The sequence below is a fragment of the Glycine soja genome, chromosome 3 (assembly GCF_004193775.1).
Source record: "Glycine soja cultivar W05 chromosome 3, ASM419377v2, whole genome shotgun sequence".
Classification (NCBI taxonomy): domain Eukaryota; kingdom Viridiplantae; phylum Streptophyta; class Magnoliopsida; order Fabales; family Fabaceae; genus Glycine; species Glycine soja.
Window position 1 is genome coordinate 24,880,674 of NC_041004.1, and position 16,756 is coordinate 24,897,429.

General features: G+C 35.1%; 2 protein-coding genes and 1 long non-coding RNA gene across 3 annotated transcripts in view; all 3 read left to right on the forward strand.

Annotated features, from left to right (window-relative positions):
- LOC114406328 overlaps positions 1–13,088 on the forward strand; it is a 28,841-nt gene extending 15,753 nt beyond the window's left edge. Inside the window, exons 3-17 of the mRNA XM_028369017.1 lie at positions 621–695; positions 817–903; positions 3,102–3,225; positions 5,214–5,272; positions 5,887–6,017; positions 9,878–10,166; positions 10,265–10,477; positions 10,574–10,837; positions 10,965–11,636; positions 11,736–11,989; positions 12,079–12,246; positions 12,324–12,428; positions 12,530–12,602; positions 12,695–12,790; positions 12,866–13,088. Of these exons, the coding sequence (XP_028224818.1) occupies positions 9,882–10,166; positions 10,265–10,477; positions 10,574–10,837; positions 10,965–11,636; positions 11,736–11,989; positions 12,079–12,246; positions 12,324–12,428; positions 12,530–12,602; positions 12,695–12,790; positions 12,866–12,973 (2,238 nt within the window). The 5' untranslated portion in view covers positions 621–695; positions 817–903; positions 3,102–3,225; ... (1 more) ...; positions 5,887–6,017; positions 9,878–9,881 and the 3' untranslated portion in view covers positions 12,974–13,088. The remainder of the gene's footprint in view (positions 1–620; positions 696–816; positions 904–3,101; positions 3,226–5,213; positions 5,273–5,886; positions 6,018–9,877; positions 10,167–10,264; positions 10,478–10,573; positions 10,838–10,964; positions 11,637–11,735; positions 11,990–12,078; positions 12,247–12,323; positions 12,429–12,529; positions 12,603–12,694; positions 12,791–12,865) is intronic.
- On the forward strand, positions 6,550–9,741 carry LOC114405053. The gene is made up of 3 exons (XM_028367742.1): positions 6,550–8,131; positions 8,201–8,281; positions 8,684–9,741. The coding sequence occupies exons 1-3, from the start codon at positions 6,550–6,552 to the stop codon at positions 9,739–9,741; spliced, it is 2,721 nt and encodes a 906-aa protein (XP_028223543.1).
- Positions 13,089–15,394: 2,306 nt separating the features above from the next.
- LOC114405592 lies at positions 15,395–16,084 on the forward strand. Its single transcript, XR_003665276.1, has 3 exons — positions 15,395–15,587; positions 15,680–15,752; positions 15,969–16,084. It is a non-coding gene; the product is annotated as an uncharacterized LOC114405592 (long non-coding RNA).
- The last annotated feature ends 672 nt before the right edge of the window (positions 16,085–16,756 follow it).

Consider the following 16,756-nt stretch of genomic DNA (forward strand, 5'->3'; position numbering starts at 1 on the left):
CTATTATAATATGACATCATCAGTCTTTCCTATAATAATATGCCCATCTTGATTGAAGCATCTCAATATGATGCTTTTTAAAATTAAAGTAAGTTTTATCAAGATTTTTTAGCTTCTTTGGTTATATGCCCAACTACATAGTAGTTTTTGTGTTGCTAGCTTAAGTTGACTCGAATTAGTAGCTTTACTTGTATAACCAAACATATAGTTAATTGAGTGTATATATACCTATATGGGGTAGTAATTGTAGGTTTGCTGTGTTTTGAAAAGGCTTTGTAAGTAAATCAAGGTTATATAATATAACTTGGTTTGGGTGCCATTCATAACAGAGCTTTTATATCTTAAAACATTTGTTTGGGTGAACATTCCAAATTATAAAACTCAACTTTAAAATATTCCAAAGTTTTAGAAAGTATGCCACAGAAGCAATAGGAGCTAACAATGCTGCAATAAAAGTAATTCAATCTGGTTTCATGCCTTCATTTTTCATGTCATCAAGGGAAAAAACACTTTTCATTTATTCATAGGAAAAAAATAAGTGATGAATGGACTGTATCTTTATTGTTTGATTATCTATGCTCTTAATCTTATATCCATGACCTATTTCTTTTGTGGCACAGATAGTTGAAGTTGTTTGCTGCAGGTTGACTCCACTACAGTCAAACCTATATAAACATTTTATACAATCCAAAAATGTAAAGTCCATTTTTTGTTGAGCCATTTTTTTTTTCATATATAAGGTGTTTTACTCTGTTGGGAATTGATAGAAACAAGATTATCAAAACCGAATTGATAAATCCATGTCCTGAATCACAGGTTAAGCGGGCAATTACTGAAGAACTGAAGCAATCAAAGATTTTGGCCTACGTAACAGCTCTCAAAAAGTTGTGCAATCATCCAAAGGTATGATCTGGATCTTTTTTTGACCAGAAATTAAAAAAATCTAAACATAATTTACCCAAAATATATATATATATATATATATATATATATATATATATATATATATATATATATTATTTTATTAGTTTCCAAATTAGTCAAAAGGGATGAGGATAAGCTGATATATAATTTATGTAGTTATAAGGAAACAATATTAATGTGAGGCACTCATGCATAGAATGAAGTACAATACATTCCCCCAGGACAAAGTGTCACCAGAGATTATGAGCAAGACATGAGAGCCTGTCTAGGGACAAAGCTAGTGTTTTTTAGTTAAATTCATGCATTGTATATGCTACTTTTAAAATTCGGATTGGATTCCCTTCAATGCCTTCTTTTTCAAGATCCCCCTCATAGTGATAACAGAAGATGAAATAAAGAACACATGGTGCTGAGTAATAGTGTTCCTCACAAGGCACCGACGACAATGAGGATGACAAATAATTGGTCCAGGGTGCATGAATATTACACATAGATTCTGTTTATGCTCTTAATGAAGTGGATTTGTTTTTATACTCAATTCACTATTCAATTAATTATACCTTCTTTTCCTTTCCCACCACAAAGAAAAGATTATCTCATCTTCATGATATATGTCTACCTTTTATTGCTGAATGGTGCTTTTCATCATTTGCTTCTGAGGTGATAAAGAATTACACACATCAAGCTACATATATACACAAAAATCATTGCCTGGTGGTGTTACCCCACCTTTTTAGCACTACTTCTCACTTTTTAATGGAAGCAAAAGGAGGAACGAAGGCTATTTCACCCTCAAATCTCATCTTTATATTTTCTGTACTAGAAACACATAATATCCGAGTCAGACCACATGTTGGGGAGCACCTTGAAGATATGTTTTTTCCACTTTTTTTCTACTTAAAATGGTAGCAGCATCTTCAAACTTAAGAGGTGGTACCTAGTTTGATGATGAAACTATATGCTCCTCTGTCTTTTTATTTTTTATTTGAATGTCATAATCCAATGTACATCAAAAATATAAAATCTCAAAATATTGTTTTCACAAAACATGCTTTTAGTCTTGGCAGCTTTTGCCAAGTACCCATTACTAACTAATAATTTTCAAACCGGCAGCAGACAATTGGCAAAGTACCTCTTTCCACAGAATTGTCTATTGTTCCAGCAGATTTTTCCTCTTTGCAATATGAAATTATTCAACTAAGAAACAAATTTGATTATGCTGGTTTCGTGTAAGTTTTCATTCCTACCCGGAGCATTTTGGCTTTCCTTGACAAAAACAGGATCATTTGGGAATTTTGAATAAATCAGAATCAATTTACAAGTAATACTAGACATCACGAAAAGATACTTAATGTTGCATAACTGAAGTATTGCTACATTATTGTGTGTCAATTTTCAACCTTAAGAATATTTTATGGTAGATATCATAGATGTTCTCTACTAAAGGCAATTCTACTCAAGCAATAAGATTACTCTGAGCCGCAAAGTTCCAGCAAAAGATTTGGATTGTGACAGTTGCATACCCATACCCAAGACTTGAACTCTAGAGTTAAAACCACTAGATAAGTTGGATCAATCAATCACATGTCAGTTAATCTATGTCCTTAGTAGAATATAATCAAAAAGTGTTTATTTCCATACTTTATAATATATAATATATATGTTAATTTTGATATTTATTAATAGAGTATTAAAAAAATTGGATCCATATAAGATTTGTATATATGATAAGAACTTTGAATTTGATGGTAAGTTTTAAAATAAGATTATCTAATAAAAAGTTATTAAATAGATAAACATTAGTGTAGTTATAGTAGTATAAATAGGTTGATTCTTTCTAGCTTGTATATATCTTTTGTTTTTAAATATTATATCCCTCCCACGACATCTTTGTTTCTTACCATATGATATATGCTAGAATCACTACAAGAGACATACAGTAAGTTAGTCAACCTTGCCATGCCAAACAGGGAAGGGATAGATTGTTAATGGAATTGGGAAATTTTTAAAACAAATATAATATGTGGAATTGGGAATGGTCAATTATCAATATCCTTTTGGGTTGAGTAGGTGGCTACCTTACCCTCTGGTTGACTTGGTATCTAAGTTACCAGCACCACTAGTTTTAATTTCAAGATGGTGATATTAACACTAATGAGTATTTATTTTAATTTCAGGTTCCTATAAATGCTGCTGGTTTGATCAGATATAACTGGTGCCACCCCTTTTTTGGTAAAATTATCATCCATCTCATGAATATGATAATATATAGCTCACTGCTGCAGCTGTGAAAGATTGGAGGTACTAATTATTTGGATGTTTTATTCTTTTATAACTGTTTTTAATTGAGAATATATGAGGTTAATTGACAGGTATGAACTCTTCTTGCATTCCAATATGCACTGTTGAGCCCAAACTTGCACTAAACAGTTAAAAGCCTAGACAGAAAACTATGGTAGTATATATTTGAAATCCTTTATTTTCAATATATGAAGTTTGGACTGTTTCCTTTATTGAAACTCACTACACTTTTTTTTGTTAATTATTTCCTTTTATCGTTTGATTAAATATCTTAATTATTTACTTTAAGTTTTGTCTTTTTTCTTGAACTGATTAGAAACACAGTGCAATTTATATTTATATTTTTATTTCTGTCTTCTTCTAAGTTCTAAACCCAATTCTAAAGGGGAGAATCTACAACCGAACCAAATTATTAAACTCAACAACAAGAAAAGAAAAGTAAATAAAAAAAAGGAGAAAAAAAGAGAGATTGTTTGACAAGTCTACCTATCCATTCCTAAGTTACTTTTCGTATAAAGATGTGATAATATTTGACTTTCACCTTCTCGATGGCTCATGGACCAAGTGTTATTAGTGGCTAGTGCGCATGAATTGTATTCTTAAGTCCAATTACATAAATTAGTGGCTAGTGCGCATCAATTTTGTGCTGTAAATGTTAGAGCAGTATGTTTGATACATCCCAAAAATTAATTTTAACCAGGGAACTAAATACTAAACATGGGAGATTGTGAGAGATCATTGCATTCAACAACAATTATTTTCTTGCTGAAATAGTTGAAAGAAAACAATATTCTATAGGACCTATACAATAGCCTTGACTATATAATCAGAAATAGGTTACTTTAATACATTTTCAGCATATAAATTTCTGTTTTTTCTACCTTAGGAGATTTGCCTGGGCATATGTAGAGAAGACCAGTGAAAGTCCAAGCTAAGAGAGTAGATAAAATGTAAAGTAGCTCTATGACTGGAAGTACTGAGGTAGATAGAGACCAACAAAAAATATAGGCAAAATCATTAAGGATTTAGAGATCAATGGTGTCTATGAACATGATTCACAATAATAGAACAATATATGTAACATTCAACATGCCTCTACATAAAAAAGATACATATTAACGATAAATATGTGCACATCATACCAACTGGATAAGGCTCCTCTAAAGTATGTTTGTCATCAAAGCAAGCAATGGTGTGTCCAACCTTCATTTAATTTAAAGTGAATTGTAATGTTAACATACTAAATAAATTACAAGGATAAACTCATAAACACACCCTTACTAATCACTCTAGAGACAATCCCACTTAACTTGGAGCCATTTTGATACCAATTAAGCTACAAGAATAAGAGACAGGTCATATTACCGCAGCAGGAACAAGAGATTCATCTTGTATTAACACTAATGAGTATTTATTTTAATTTCAGGTTCCTATATCAATATCCTTTTGGGTTGAGTAGGTGGCTACCTTACCCTCTGGTTGACTTGGTATCTAAGTTACCAACACCACTAGTTTTAATTTCAGGATGGTGATATTAACACTAATAAGTATTTATTTTAATTTTAGGTTCCTATAAATTCTACTGGTTTGATCAGATATAGGTGGTGCCACCCCTTTTTTGGTAAAATTATCGTCCATGTCATGAATATGATAATATACAGCTCATGCTGCAGCTGTGAAAGATTGGAGGTACTAATTTTAATTGTTTTATTCTTCTATAACTGTTTTTAATTGAGAATATATGAGGTTAATTGACAGGTATAAGCTCTTCTTGCATTCCAATATGCACTATTGAGCCCAAACTTGCACTAAACAGTTAAAAGCCTAGACAGAAAACTATGGCAGTATATATTAGAAATCCTTTATTTTCAACATATGAAGTTTGGACTGTTTCCTTTATTGAAACTCAATACACTTTTTTTTCTTAATTATTTCCTTTTATCGTTTCATTCAATATCTTAATTATTTACTTTAAATTAAATATGCAGATACTGGAAGGACTTCTTGAACTACTACAGAATAAAGAATGTGCTCACTGGAAAGCTAAGTATGTATCTGGCTGGATCTAAATGATCCAACTATGCCTTTGAATGTCAGAAACTGCATGCAGTTAGCTTGATACTCCCTAGAAATACCGGTATTTTATGACTGATATTGCTCATACTTAAACAATGATCCTTAGCTTTGACCTAATATATAGCCTACTTAATAACTCAAATTTTTCATAATAGTTAAATGAAAACCGCAGACAGTTTCATGCATGATGTATCATTTACAATAAAGCATTCTTTATGCTTATGCACCCTTTTTTATTTTGTTGAGTACTTCCTGACGAGGTTAGCATTAATATTTGTAAAAGGCCGGTCAATTATGTAGGATTTGTATTACGAAAATTCTGAACAATTGATTTTTGTTCTAACAGTTATTAGTTTCAGACTCTTATACATATTCAAAATGGTATTGGTAGAAGAAAGTTTAACCAACCTTCTTTTTTATTAATTACATTTTGTTGGAGTTTAGTATACAAATTTATTTGTAACTTTTATGTCAGTCAGTTATAGTTGCTATTTACATCCTTAATTACACGATTCTTCATACCTTGTGCTTGAGATGTAGAAATAAGCTCTGATATATTGGATATTATGTGTTTTTTGTTTGTAGGTAGTTGCTTCTGAAAAATAACCTAGAACCAATGAATTTTCCCACGTATTGAGGAGTTGCATCTACACTGCTGTCTTTGCCTTGCCATTATTGTCGTCACAGTCGTAGCTGTTATTTACCATATTTTTTAGGTTTGTATTTCTTTGACTCACAACAATGATAATTGAATGCTTCTTTGTATATGACATGATGTATTATATAACTAAATTATGAGCATTGTGAGCGAACCTTAGTTTCCCGTTTGAGATTCTATACATCGATTAATACGGATAGTTTGTATTAATCGGTGTATTGAATCTTGAATTGTCCGTTTGGACAGTTTGGGAAGAATCTTTTTTTATGGTAGATTATTACGTATAGGTTAATTTTCTTTTCTTAAATTTGTCAACATTTCGGTATACTTCATTTCCCTTTGTTCTCCGAGTGCATACTTGAATGTGGTGGATAACAATACATCACCGCTTTCATCTTGTGTACTTGGGGACTTAGGCGAAATGCTGCCGAAATTTTGTCAAATTTAGAAAAGACAATTAACTTGTAGTATTCAATCTACTATAAAAAAAATTACTTCCTGAATGGGATAGGGCCACACCTTTACTTAGAAAAGTGAGATGTCGCATGCATGTTACATAACTTCATAAGGTTGTGCAGCAAACGGACAACATGGATCGAAGTTGGATGAGAGCATCACGCATCACTGCTGAGTATGGGACTGGGGTGGAACAGTTTCTCCAATTTACCGAAATGCATGCCCCCTCCTTGCGCGGCAAATATTTTTGTCCATGTGTAAAATGTGCAAATGGTAGACACCAGACGCTAAGTGAGATAAGATCACATCTAATATGTCACGGGATGATTCCAAATTACACAAACTGGATATGGCATGGGGAATTGCCAGACAATCCAACATTGTCTCACACTGAGGCAATCGATGTAGATACGGGTTGTCGTATAGAAGAAATGATTCGCGACTTAGGGCAGGATGGTTTTCGGCAAGCACATGCTCCTTTGTATGACAAAATAGAGAATGATTCAAAGACTCCTTTGTATTCTGGGTGCACAACATTCACAAGGTTGTCAGCGGTCTTAGCTTTAGTCAACTTGAAGGCACGATTTGGCTGGAGTGACAAGAGCTTTACTGAATTGCTAGTGTTATTGAAAAAGTTGCTTCCTGAAGATAACACGTTGCCAAAGAGTCAATACGAGGCGAAGAAGATCTTATGTCCAATGGGAATGGAGTACCAGAAAATCCATGCATGCCCAAATGATTGCATATTGTATAGAAATGAGTATGCAAAAATGCGCACATGCCCAACATGTGGTGTATCCCGCTACAAGGTCAAAAACCATGAAGAGAGTGATGTTGCAACCGCAGAGAACAGTCATCCAGCAAAGGTTTGCTGGTATCTTCCAATAATACCAAGGTTTAGGCGATTGTTTGCTAATAGATATGATGCAAAACAGTTGATGTGGCATGTTGAAGGCAGAAAAATTGATGGATTGCTCCGACATCCGGCTGATTGTCCGCAATGGAAGGCATTCGATGCTTTGTATCCTGATTTTGGGAATGAGACCAGAAATCTAAGGCTTGGTCTTGCCTCCGATGGAATGAACCCTTTTGGTAACTTAAGCACCAGTCACAGTTCATGGCCTGTTTTGTTGATGATTTATAACCTTCCTCCTTGGTTGTGCATGAAACGGAAGTACATAATGCTTTGCATGATGATAGCAGGACCAAGACAGCCCGGTAATGATATTGACGTGTATCTAGCTCCGTTGATTGAAGACCTACGAACAATGTGGGAACACGGGGTAGATGTTTGGGATGGGAATTTGCAGGAGACCTTTAGGTTGCGTGCAATGGTTTTTTGTACCATAAATGACTTTCCAGCATATGGAAATTTAAGTGGTTACAGTGTGAAAGGCCATCACGCATGTCCTATATGTGAGAAAAATACAAGTTTCGTCCAACTAAAACATGGAAAGAAAACAGTATACACAAGGCATCGAAGATTTCTGAACCAGTTCCATCCATATCGACGATTGAAGAAAGCTTTCAATGGATCTCAAGAAAATGAAAGTGCGCCAAAACCGTTAAATGGTAAAGAAGTACATGATCGTGTCAACGACATCATAACTATCTTTGGGAAGACGCAAAAGAAAACCAGTAGTGAGACAAACATCTGGAAGAAAAGGTCCATTTTCTTTGAGCTTCCTTATTGGTTTGATCTTGATGTTAGACATTGTATAGATGTCATGCATGTGGAGAAAAATGTTTGTGATAGTTTAATTGGCACCCTTCTTAACATTAAAGGCAAGACAAAGGATGGTTTGAAGTGTCGTCAAGACTTGGTTGACATGGGTATACGGGAGCAGTTACATCCAATAGCAAAAGGTTCGCGAACGTATCTACCCCCAGCATGTCACACAATGTCAACAAAGGAAAAAAGGAGTTTTTGTCATTGTTTGCGGAATGTCAAAGTCCCTGAAGGATACTCTTCAAATATCAACAGCCTTGTATCCATTAAAGATCTTAAATTGGTTGGCTTGAAATCTCATGATTGTCATGTATTAATGCAACAACTACTGCCTGTAGCAATTCGGGGAATCTTGCCTGACAAAGTTCGGGTTGCCATAACTCGTCTATGCTTTGTTTTTAATGCTATATGTAGCAAAGTCATTGACCCTGCAAGATTGGATGAATTGGAGAATGAGGCTGCCATTGTCCTTTGTCAAATGGAGATGTATTTTCCTCCATCATTTTTCGACATAATGGTTCACTTAATTGTTCATCTAGTTAGGGAGATCCGGTTGTGTGGTCCTGTATTTTTGCGGTGGATGTATCCAATTGAACGGTACATGAAGGTGTTAAAGGGGTATACCAAGAATCAACATCGACCAGAAGCTTCAATTGTTGAAAGGTATGTTGCTGAAGAATGTATTGAGTATTGCTCGCAGTACATTGAAGCTGCTAAATCTGTCGGGGTACCTGAACCTCGTCATGTGACGACACCAGTTGGCAAGGGTACACGAGGCTACAATGTTGTGACAATGACTCGCCACGAGATCTCACAAGCACATCTATATATATTGAATAATACAGCAGAGGTAATTCCATACATAGATGCCCACAAAAAAGAAGTCGCCGCACTTAACCCAAGATTCAACATGATGAGGGTTTTGCAAGAGCACAACAAAACTTTCATGAAGTGGTTTAGACACACAATATTTGCTGATGAGGCTACTTCCAAAACATTACGATTGTTAGCTCTTGGGCCAAATCTAAATGTTCCGACATGGCAAGGGTATCACATCAACAATTATTCGTTCTATACTAAGTCCCAAGATGAGAAAAGCTCGATGCAAAATAGTGGGGTGACGGTTGATGCTGATTCAGATCACTTTTGCAGTGCATCAGACAACAATCCTATTCGAGCATCCATGCATTACTTTGGAGTCATTGAACAAATCTGGGAGCTTGACTATACTGATTTTAGAGTGCCCGTGTTTAAGTGTAAGTGGATCAATGCCCGTACTGGTGTCCGGCAAGATGAAATGGGATTTACCTTAGTGGACTTCAACAAGGTGGGTTACATGGACGAGCCTTTCATTATGGCACAACAAGCAAGACAAATATTTTATGTCGAAGACCCTTGCAATTCAACATATTCAGTGGTTCTACAGGGAAGACCTAGTGGTTTAAATGACGCACATGATCCAACGATGCTTGATATTTGTGAGACACCACCTTTTTCGACAGCTATGCCTAATATGAATGATTCACACTATGTTGACGATGTACACGCAAATCGTAATGATCATGATGAAGGACTATGGGAGAACATTGTTACGTAACTAATTCTTATCAATGACATGTAATAACCTTATGCCTTTTGTGTTTTGTAGATATTAATGTTGATATATTTCCTTTTAAGTTAGTTTATAAAATTAGTACGTTGTTGTTTATAACATACTTCTTTTTCTTTGACAGGTTCATGGCAACCCCACCAGCGTCCCCTCTGCAGTCAAATATTCAGTCACCAACGAAGTGTAGGAATACTAGAAAATCAACACGGCTACGGAGGTTGACTGTACGAGCATTGGATCAGCCAAAACCAACTGTTTACGTGGATGCCGCAACTGGCCGAGGATCGGGTCCATTCAAAGAGAAATTCCACAGTTATCTTGGGGTCGTGGCCAGAGAGAAAATTCCCATTGTACATAATAGCTGGAAAGATGTTCCAGACACGCTAAAGGACCTAGTATGGAATGACATTTTGGTAAGTGATTTTAATATTGAGTACATGTTGGTTTATTTGCTCTTAAAATTGAATGGTATGCAATTTGTCAAACATTTACAAAACCCTTTGTAATGTAGGCAAAATTTGATATCCCAGAAGCATTAAATGCAAAGAAAAAGGTCATGTCCACCGTGGCCAGTAGATGGAGGCAATTTAAATGTAACCTGACGACTAGATTTGTGTATGGTAACTCCGAAGGTCAACATGAACATAATCCTCCGGTCAAATATGACGTAGATAAAGAAACTTGGGAGCAATTTGCTGCAAGCCGCAAAACTCCTAACTGGCAGGTTAGAGGTCAATATCATTCAATGTTTCAAAAAAAAATGGTGAATATAAAGCCAACTTAATCTTTGATGATTATTAAATAAATTGCTACATCACAGGGAATCAGGAAGAAGATGCAAGAGATCCAAAAATACAATGACTGCCCCCATGTACTTTCTCGTGGGGGGTATGATTTGCTTGAAAAGAAGATGATGGAGGAGAAGATGAACAAAAGACAACATGACGCAATGACAACTGAGAATACACCAAACTCTGCGGATCCCCCATCTCCCATTCAAAGACATGTCAAGTGGGTGTTGGCACGCACTAAGCAATATGGACAAATGACATCAAAGTCGGCACAAGAAATATCTGATAAAATTGTGAGTTGCTTGTTCCATTTGTAATACAATTTACTAAAATTTGAAATAATTGTTTGTTTTTGATAATTTTAAGACTTGGTTGTTCAAATTGTAAGTTAATTGTACATTTATAATGTGTTTGATGTAGGCCTCATTGGAAGAACAAACGAGACAGGGTACCTTTGTCCCCCATGGTCGTGAAGACATACTAAACACTGCCATCGGGCGACCGGATCATGGAGGCCGTGTTCGGGCAGCGGGGTTTGGGGTCACAATAAGTCAATACTTTGGAAGGGCAGCACGTGGCTCTAGTTGTTCATCAGGGTCGATCAGCCAAGTACAAATGGCTGAAATAATTGGAGGCCTACAGGAACAGTGGAAAAATGAAATACAGGTATTGAAAGATGAGTTGAAGGAACAAATCATACTTGAGATGTCGCAGAGGGGATCGTTGATCCCAACACATATTCAGCCAGATATACATGGGTTAGGAGCACGAGTGAGCACAAAAGGGAGCAATGCGGAGAGTGTTCTCAACCCATGTCTGCCTAATGATGTTGCTCCTGTCGAACCCCTTATGGGGTTGTATGTGCAACACCAAGATTCAATTGAGTTGGTGGCCTTGGGAAAAACATATGATGGAGGCTCGACCATACACAATGTGGCTTATGCAGACGATGTCGTAAGGGTTAGTGTTGAGCAAGTTATTGACGGTGACGCTGAGGTCCCATTCCCAGCATCAGAGATTAAGTGTGTCAGGCAGGCCCTTCACACATTCATTGCATGGCCAACACCACTTGTTAAAAAAATCTTTATTGAGGTATTTTACTTTTTATGTTTCCCAATTCTATACATACGTACCTATATCATAACATACTTCCTAACATTACTTTAATTGTTGGTCTCCTTAAATATTTAGCATGAGGGCAGTAGTCCAACTAAAGACACTGAAGCTGTTGAAGCGGTCAACGATGTTGTTGTAGATGACCCCTTGCGCGAGTTGATTAAGAGCCTAGTTGACATTTATGAGAAGCCTGTAGAGTTAGTGTGGGATGTTACTAAATTTGGAATTCCAAATGCAACTGCATCATTGTTCATAACGTGTGCTGATGTGAATGAAATAATATCAGGCGTACAGTGTTTGAACATAGCTATACTACAATTGTGGACCATGTAAATATATTTGATGTCATTCACTAATAATGTATGTCTATTGCATTACATACATGATGTTAACTGAATTTTTCAACTGTTGAAAATAGGTATATGGACCAATTGAGTCAAAGCTATGGTCTAGGATCGGTGTATGGATTCCTTGAGCCGCAGGCTATACTGAATGCAAACGATAAATGTGGACAATGTCAAGAATACATTGAAAAATGGCTTAAGGAATCGAACCGAGATGTCTATCTAGGCGCTTATTTGAATCAGTAAGTTGACTATGTTGTGTTATATGTTAAATGATGTTTGTGTTATTGATACATCACTGTTGTACATGCAAATGTAGGGGACATTGGCAGCTCATTGTTTTGTGTCCTAAAAAAAATACTGTCGTCTGGTTTTGTTCTTTGCGTAGAAGGGTAGATGTTCATATAAAAGCTGCAATTAACAAGTTAAGTAACTCATTTTAAGTTGTGGAATTTTGGTTATAGAACCCACGGTACTGTAGTAGTGTTGCCCACATTAGCTAACAATTTTAATGTTTATTTTCAGTGCATTTAACACTTTGGAAACCAAGAGTGAGGGGAAATTTGGTCACAGTACACCGCGGTGGATTGAAGTGAAGGTTAGTCGTACATTTTGATTTTGGATACAATTGATTTCCATTTGGAAAACATGTTAATTGTAACGTTGAATGATTTTTTCCATTCAATGTAGAGTCACGTTCAAAGCGGAACCTATGAGTGTGGCTATTATGTCATGCATTGGATGTGGAACATAATCGTCGGGCAGTTGAAGACTAATTGGACGCTGGTAAATTTTGTCTTCATTTTTTGTCTTCATTTTTTAGCACTACGTAACTAATTACTTGTATTTTATATTGTGTAGTGGTTCAATGATGGCACGCCGCTAGACATCAACATGATGACAACATTACGAAAAAAATGGGCAGAATATTTTGTAAAACTTAGAAGCATCCAATGTACAAAGCTGTAGTTAACATGCAAACAACCGCTTTCGTGTTTGTGATGTATTTGATTAAGTGTTAGAAACAATTTACCTGCTGTAATGACTTTTATGTGTCAATAACAATAGATATTTGTTTAAAACATGTTGATTTCCACCTCTAGTCTGCACATGTATTCTGTTTTATACTATTTCCATGAAATTTTATTGTTCTGTATTTCTTTTCTCTCTTCAATTTTACTTGGGGCCACTGCTAAAGTGAATGAAACTGCTAAGAATTTTGGTGATGAAAAGCAAAACCCTTCAGGTGAGGATGATGTTGCTGCAGATGGAAACAAGGAAAATCCTACTAATGAAGCTGAACAAAAAGAGCCTGAGAATAAGGTGATTGTTCTTTGTTTATTTCTAGTGTTCTGATTTTGTCTGGTTCTGAAAATTTTAACATTATCAGTAGTCAAGCAGAAGATTTTTTATTTGTCACTTATAACTGGCTCATTATGAAATTGTAATTGTGCATATGATCATAGATGTAAAGTCACTTACATTTACAGGAATATTCTGGAGTCTGTTGAATCAATGATAATCCGGTAAAGTTTACCTTGACCTTTCTGGTATGAGTTCTCACTCATTGCTTTGGATCTTTATTTTTTATTGTTTTTGTACTAATTTTATGTTGTGCACTTTAGAAATTTAACCTTGAATTTGAGAACTCCTGTGATTATTCCATCGTTAGTCACAGAAGAAATTCTCAATTGGCTTAATTTCCATTTCCATCATTAAAATTTGACAATTTTCCTTCTCAATATTGGGTGTATTTATACTTCTTGCATTTCTTAACATGCCTTTTATTTCTATTGTTGTATGTAGAATTTCTTAGTTAATGCTTTTAGTTTGTTTAAATTTGATAGCTTAATTAATACCATTTTGGATAAGTTGTTTTATGTTTTTTTTTTATCAAAATTTTAACTGACAAAAACAATATAGTGGTGCTTGGTCTGCGTTAAGATGTTGGAGTTGAAAGTGGTAGGCGGAGAGAGAAAGAGAGGTCAGTGAGTGTATTTTCCCAAGAAGACATAAAAAAAGTGTCATTGTTGTGCCTTTTGTTGCTGTTGCTGCTCCCTTCTTGTGTCCTTTCTAAACTCAACTTTGACCCGACCAAAGGGTGCAGGAACAACCAACCAAGAACCCTCCCTCATAGCTTTCGGCGCTTTTAATTCATTCATTAATCTCAGGTAAGAACTCTTTCTTCTGTTGCATTCCCAATCTCTCTCTCTCTCTCCCTCCCTCAAGATCCTTCTCTTTTTTTATGTTGCTGATTATTTATGGAGGGTGGATTTTGGCTTAGGAGATCTCTAAGTTTGGTGTTGCATATGTAGATCGAGATGCGAAGATATTCTCCTTTTTTTCTTCCCTTTTTGTATAGTTTTTTAACAGTAGATTTTTTTGGGTACCATTTTCGACTATATTCTCTTTCTGCTATAAACTTTGATGATAAGGTGGTTGTACCCTGCATGTATTTTAATTTCATGGTACTTCAACTGCTAAGCTTTCATGCTTCGTGTAGAGAGAATCAGCATTCAAAGCATCAAATAATTACCCTCAAAAGTAAAATAGAAAAAATAGGACCATTCTTGCCCCTATAAATGAATTGATAACTTGATGATTCATTGATTCTGCTCCATGCCCGAAATTGTAATTCTTTTTTAACACTCATGGGCATCTTAATTATCCTTAACTTCACTCTTTGTATCTGATAATGGGGTTTATCCATTTGATAAAATTCAAGTAGTTGTAGGTTTGTAACAAAAAAAAAATTAATAAATAAATCCAAGTTGTAGGTGATCATCACATTGTTTCCCATATGCAGGGAGTAGAATATTGCAATGTCTGTTAAATGTAGCATTTTGGTTGAATAACTTGCTCAGAATAATCATAAATTCATATCTGAGGTGTGGGCTGGGAACTGTTCTGGCTAAAACGTCAATTCATAGTTTGTTTCAAGATACTCTTGCTATCCAGCTGTGCCCTTGAGTCTTTCTTATTTATTTATTTATTCAGATGTCTTATTCTGTGGATTGATAATCTATTATTTGCATATATTATTGCAAGTTGCATGAAGTATTAGCTTGTGGTTGACTTGAGATATTCGTTTGAGGTGGGAGAGCCTGCTTGTGTTTGTTTGCTCTGCTCATGTCTTCTTGTTAGGTGAACTCAAGTCCATAGAGGGTGTGTTTTTGAGTAAACACCTTAATTAAGCAATGGATTCAATAAGCTCTTGTCAAATGAGCATTTGTTTATAAGCTTGATTGTGAAGACTAGTATAATTAATTAAAAATAACTTATGTCGTTAATTAGTTAAAACTAATTTAAAAAGAACTTAATTGGTTAAGTTTTACCAGGAAGTTTATTGAACTAATAAATAGAGTTTTTATAGAAATGTCATAATAAGCTACTTCCACAAGTCTAAATAAGCTACGATAAATGCTGCATAATGCAAGTATGCAATAAAGGAGAGTATTGAAAATTGAAACAACGGTTTCTGGTGGAGCTTGATCAATGCATCTTCTTTGTAACAGATAACATGGGCTTAGTCTGCAGCTGAAGTCGTCGTTTTCGTGAAGCTGATGCTGAAGAAAATGCTCAGGTCTTTTGTCCTTTATAAATTTGGCACTTATTAAATTAGAAATAATACTGTTAAATAAGCTTTAATTTGATGAATGTGGCGTGCATTTGCAGGATGCAGAAATTGAAACAAGAATCAAGTTAGAAACAAAGGTTGAAAAGCATATTCAGAAACTTTTATTACTAGGTGTGTTTTACTAGGTGTGACTTTCCTTATTTTATATAGCAATCTGTAGAATTATTTGGAGTTTAGCAATTAGCATTAATACGTAATGTGGTTGTACTCCCCAGAGTTTGAAGGAATTATATGTGTGTGCCACAATCTCTTAATATACCGTGCAAATACTAGCTTTTGTTATTTATTTTCTGAACTTATTTGTGTGTTAATATCTCTGTTGTTTAGGTGCTGGAGAGTCTGGGAAGTCTACAATCTTTAAGCAGGCAAGAAATTGCATCTTCTCAACTGCTTGTGAATTATGATAGTATATGATTGCTATTGGGTGTATTTATACTTCTTGCGTAAATCTAATATCAAATATTAAAGCATAACAAGTGAATAAAGTACCATGAATTTGTAAGTTTGTGAAGTTTAACTGTGATAACATATATAATTAAGCTAAATTAACAAGAATTGTGTTGTGCAGGGAAAAGCTGTAGGTTGAGATGGTTCAATCAATTGGACCCAAGAATAAACAAAAATCCTTTCACAGAGGAAGAAGAAGAGCGTCTTCTAGCTTCACACCGGATTCATGGTAATAGATGGGCTGTAATTGCAAGACACTTCCCAGGTCGAACTGATAACGCAGTAAAGAATCATTGGCATGTGATGATGGCAAGGATTCGGAGAGAAAGGTCTAAAATTAATAATCCAAAACTGCAGCCACTTTTTGCTCCAAACTTGAAGGATGACCTTGAGGCCATCCCTTCTTTTGTTGAGAAGTATTATGAAAAGTACAGCCACCCTTGTGTCACACTCACACATAGCTCTTTTCAATTTCCCGGCAAGAAGTTTTACTTTCAAGATCCAAGTTCTGCTGGTTCCACTGTGCCTCCAGGTATATGCATTTCATGCTTTCTAGGTACAACTTCATTCAATAACTAATTGCATTATATATATATATATATATATATATATATATATATATATATATATATATATTAAGTTTAGTCTCATTAATATAGTTTTTTTGT

What these genes read in the sequence shown, in the direction of transcription:
- LOC114405053 (XM_028367742.1), top strand. Translation starts at nt 6,550, where the DNA reads ATGGATCGAAGTTGGATGAGAGCATCACGCATCACTGCTGAGTATGGG. An exon ending in TGATCTTGATGTTAGACATT is followed by an intron (nt 8,132 to 8,200) that starts GTATAGATGTCA and finishes TTAACATTAAAG; the next exon opens with GCAAGACAAAGGATGGTTTG. An exon ending in GTTACATCCAATAGCAAAAG is followed by an intron (nt 8,282 to 8,683) that starts GTTCGCGAACGT and finishes TTGTTCATCTAG; the next exon opens with TTAGGGAGATCCGGTTGTGT.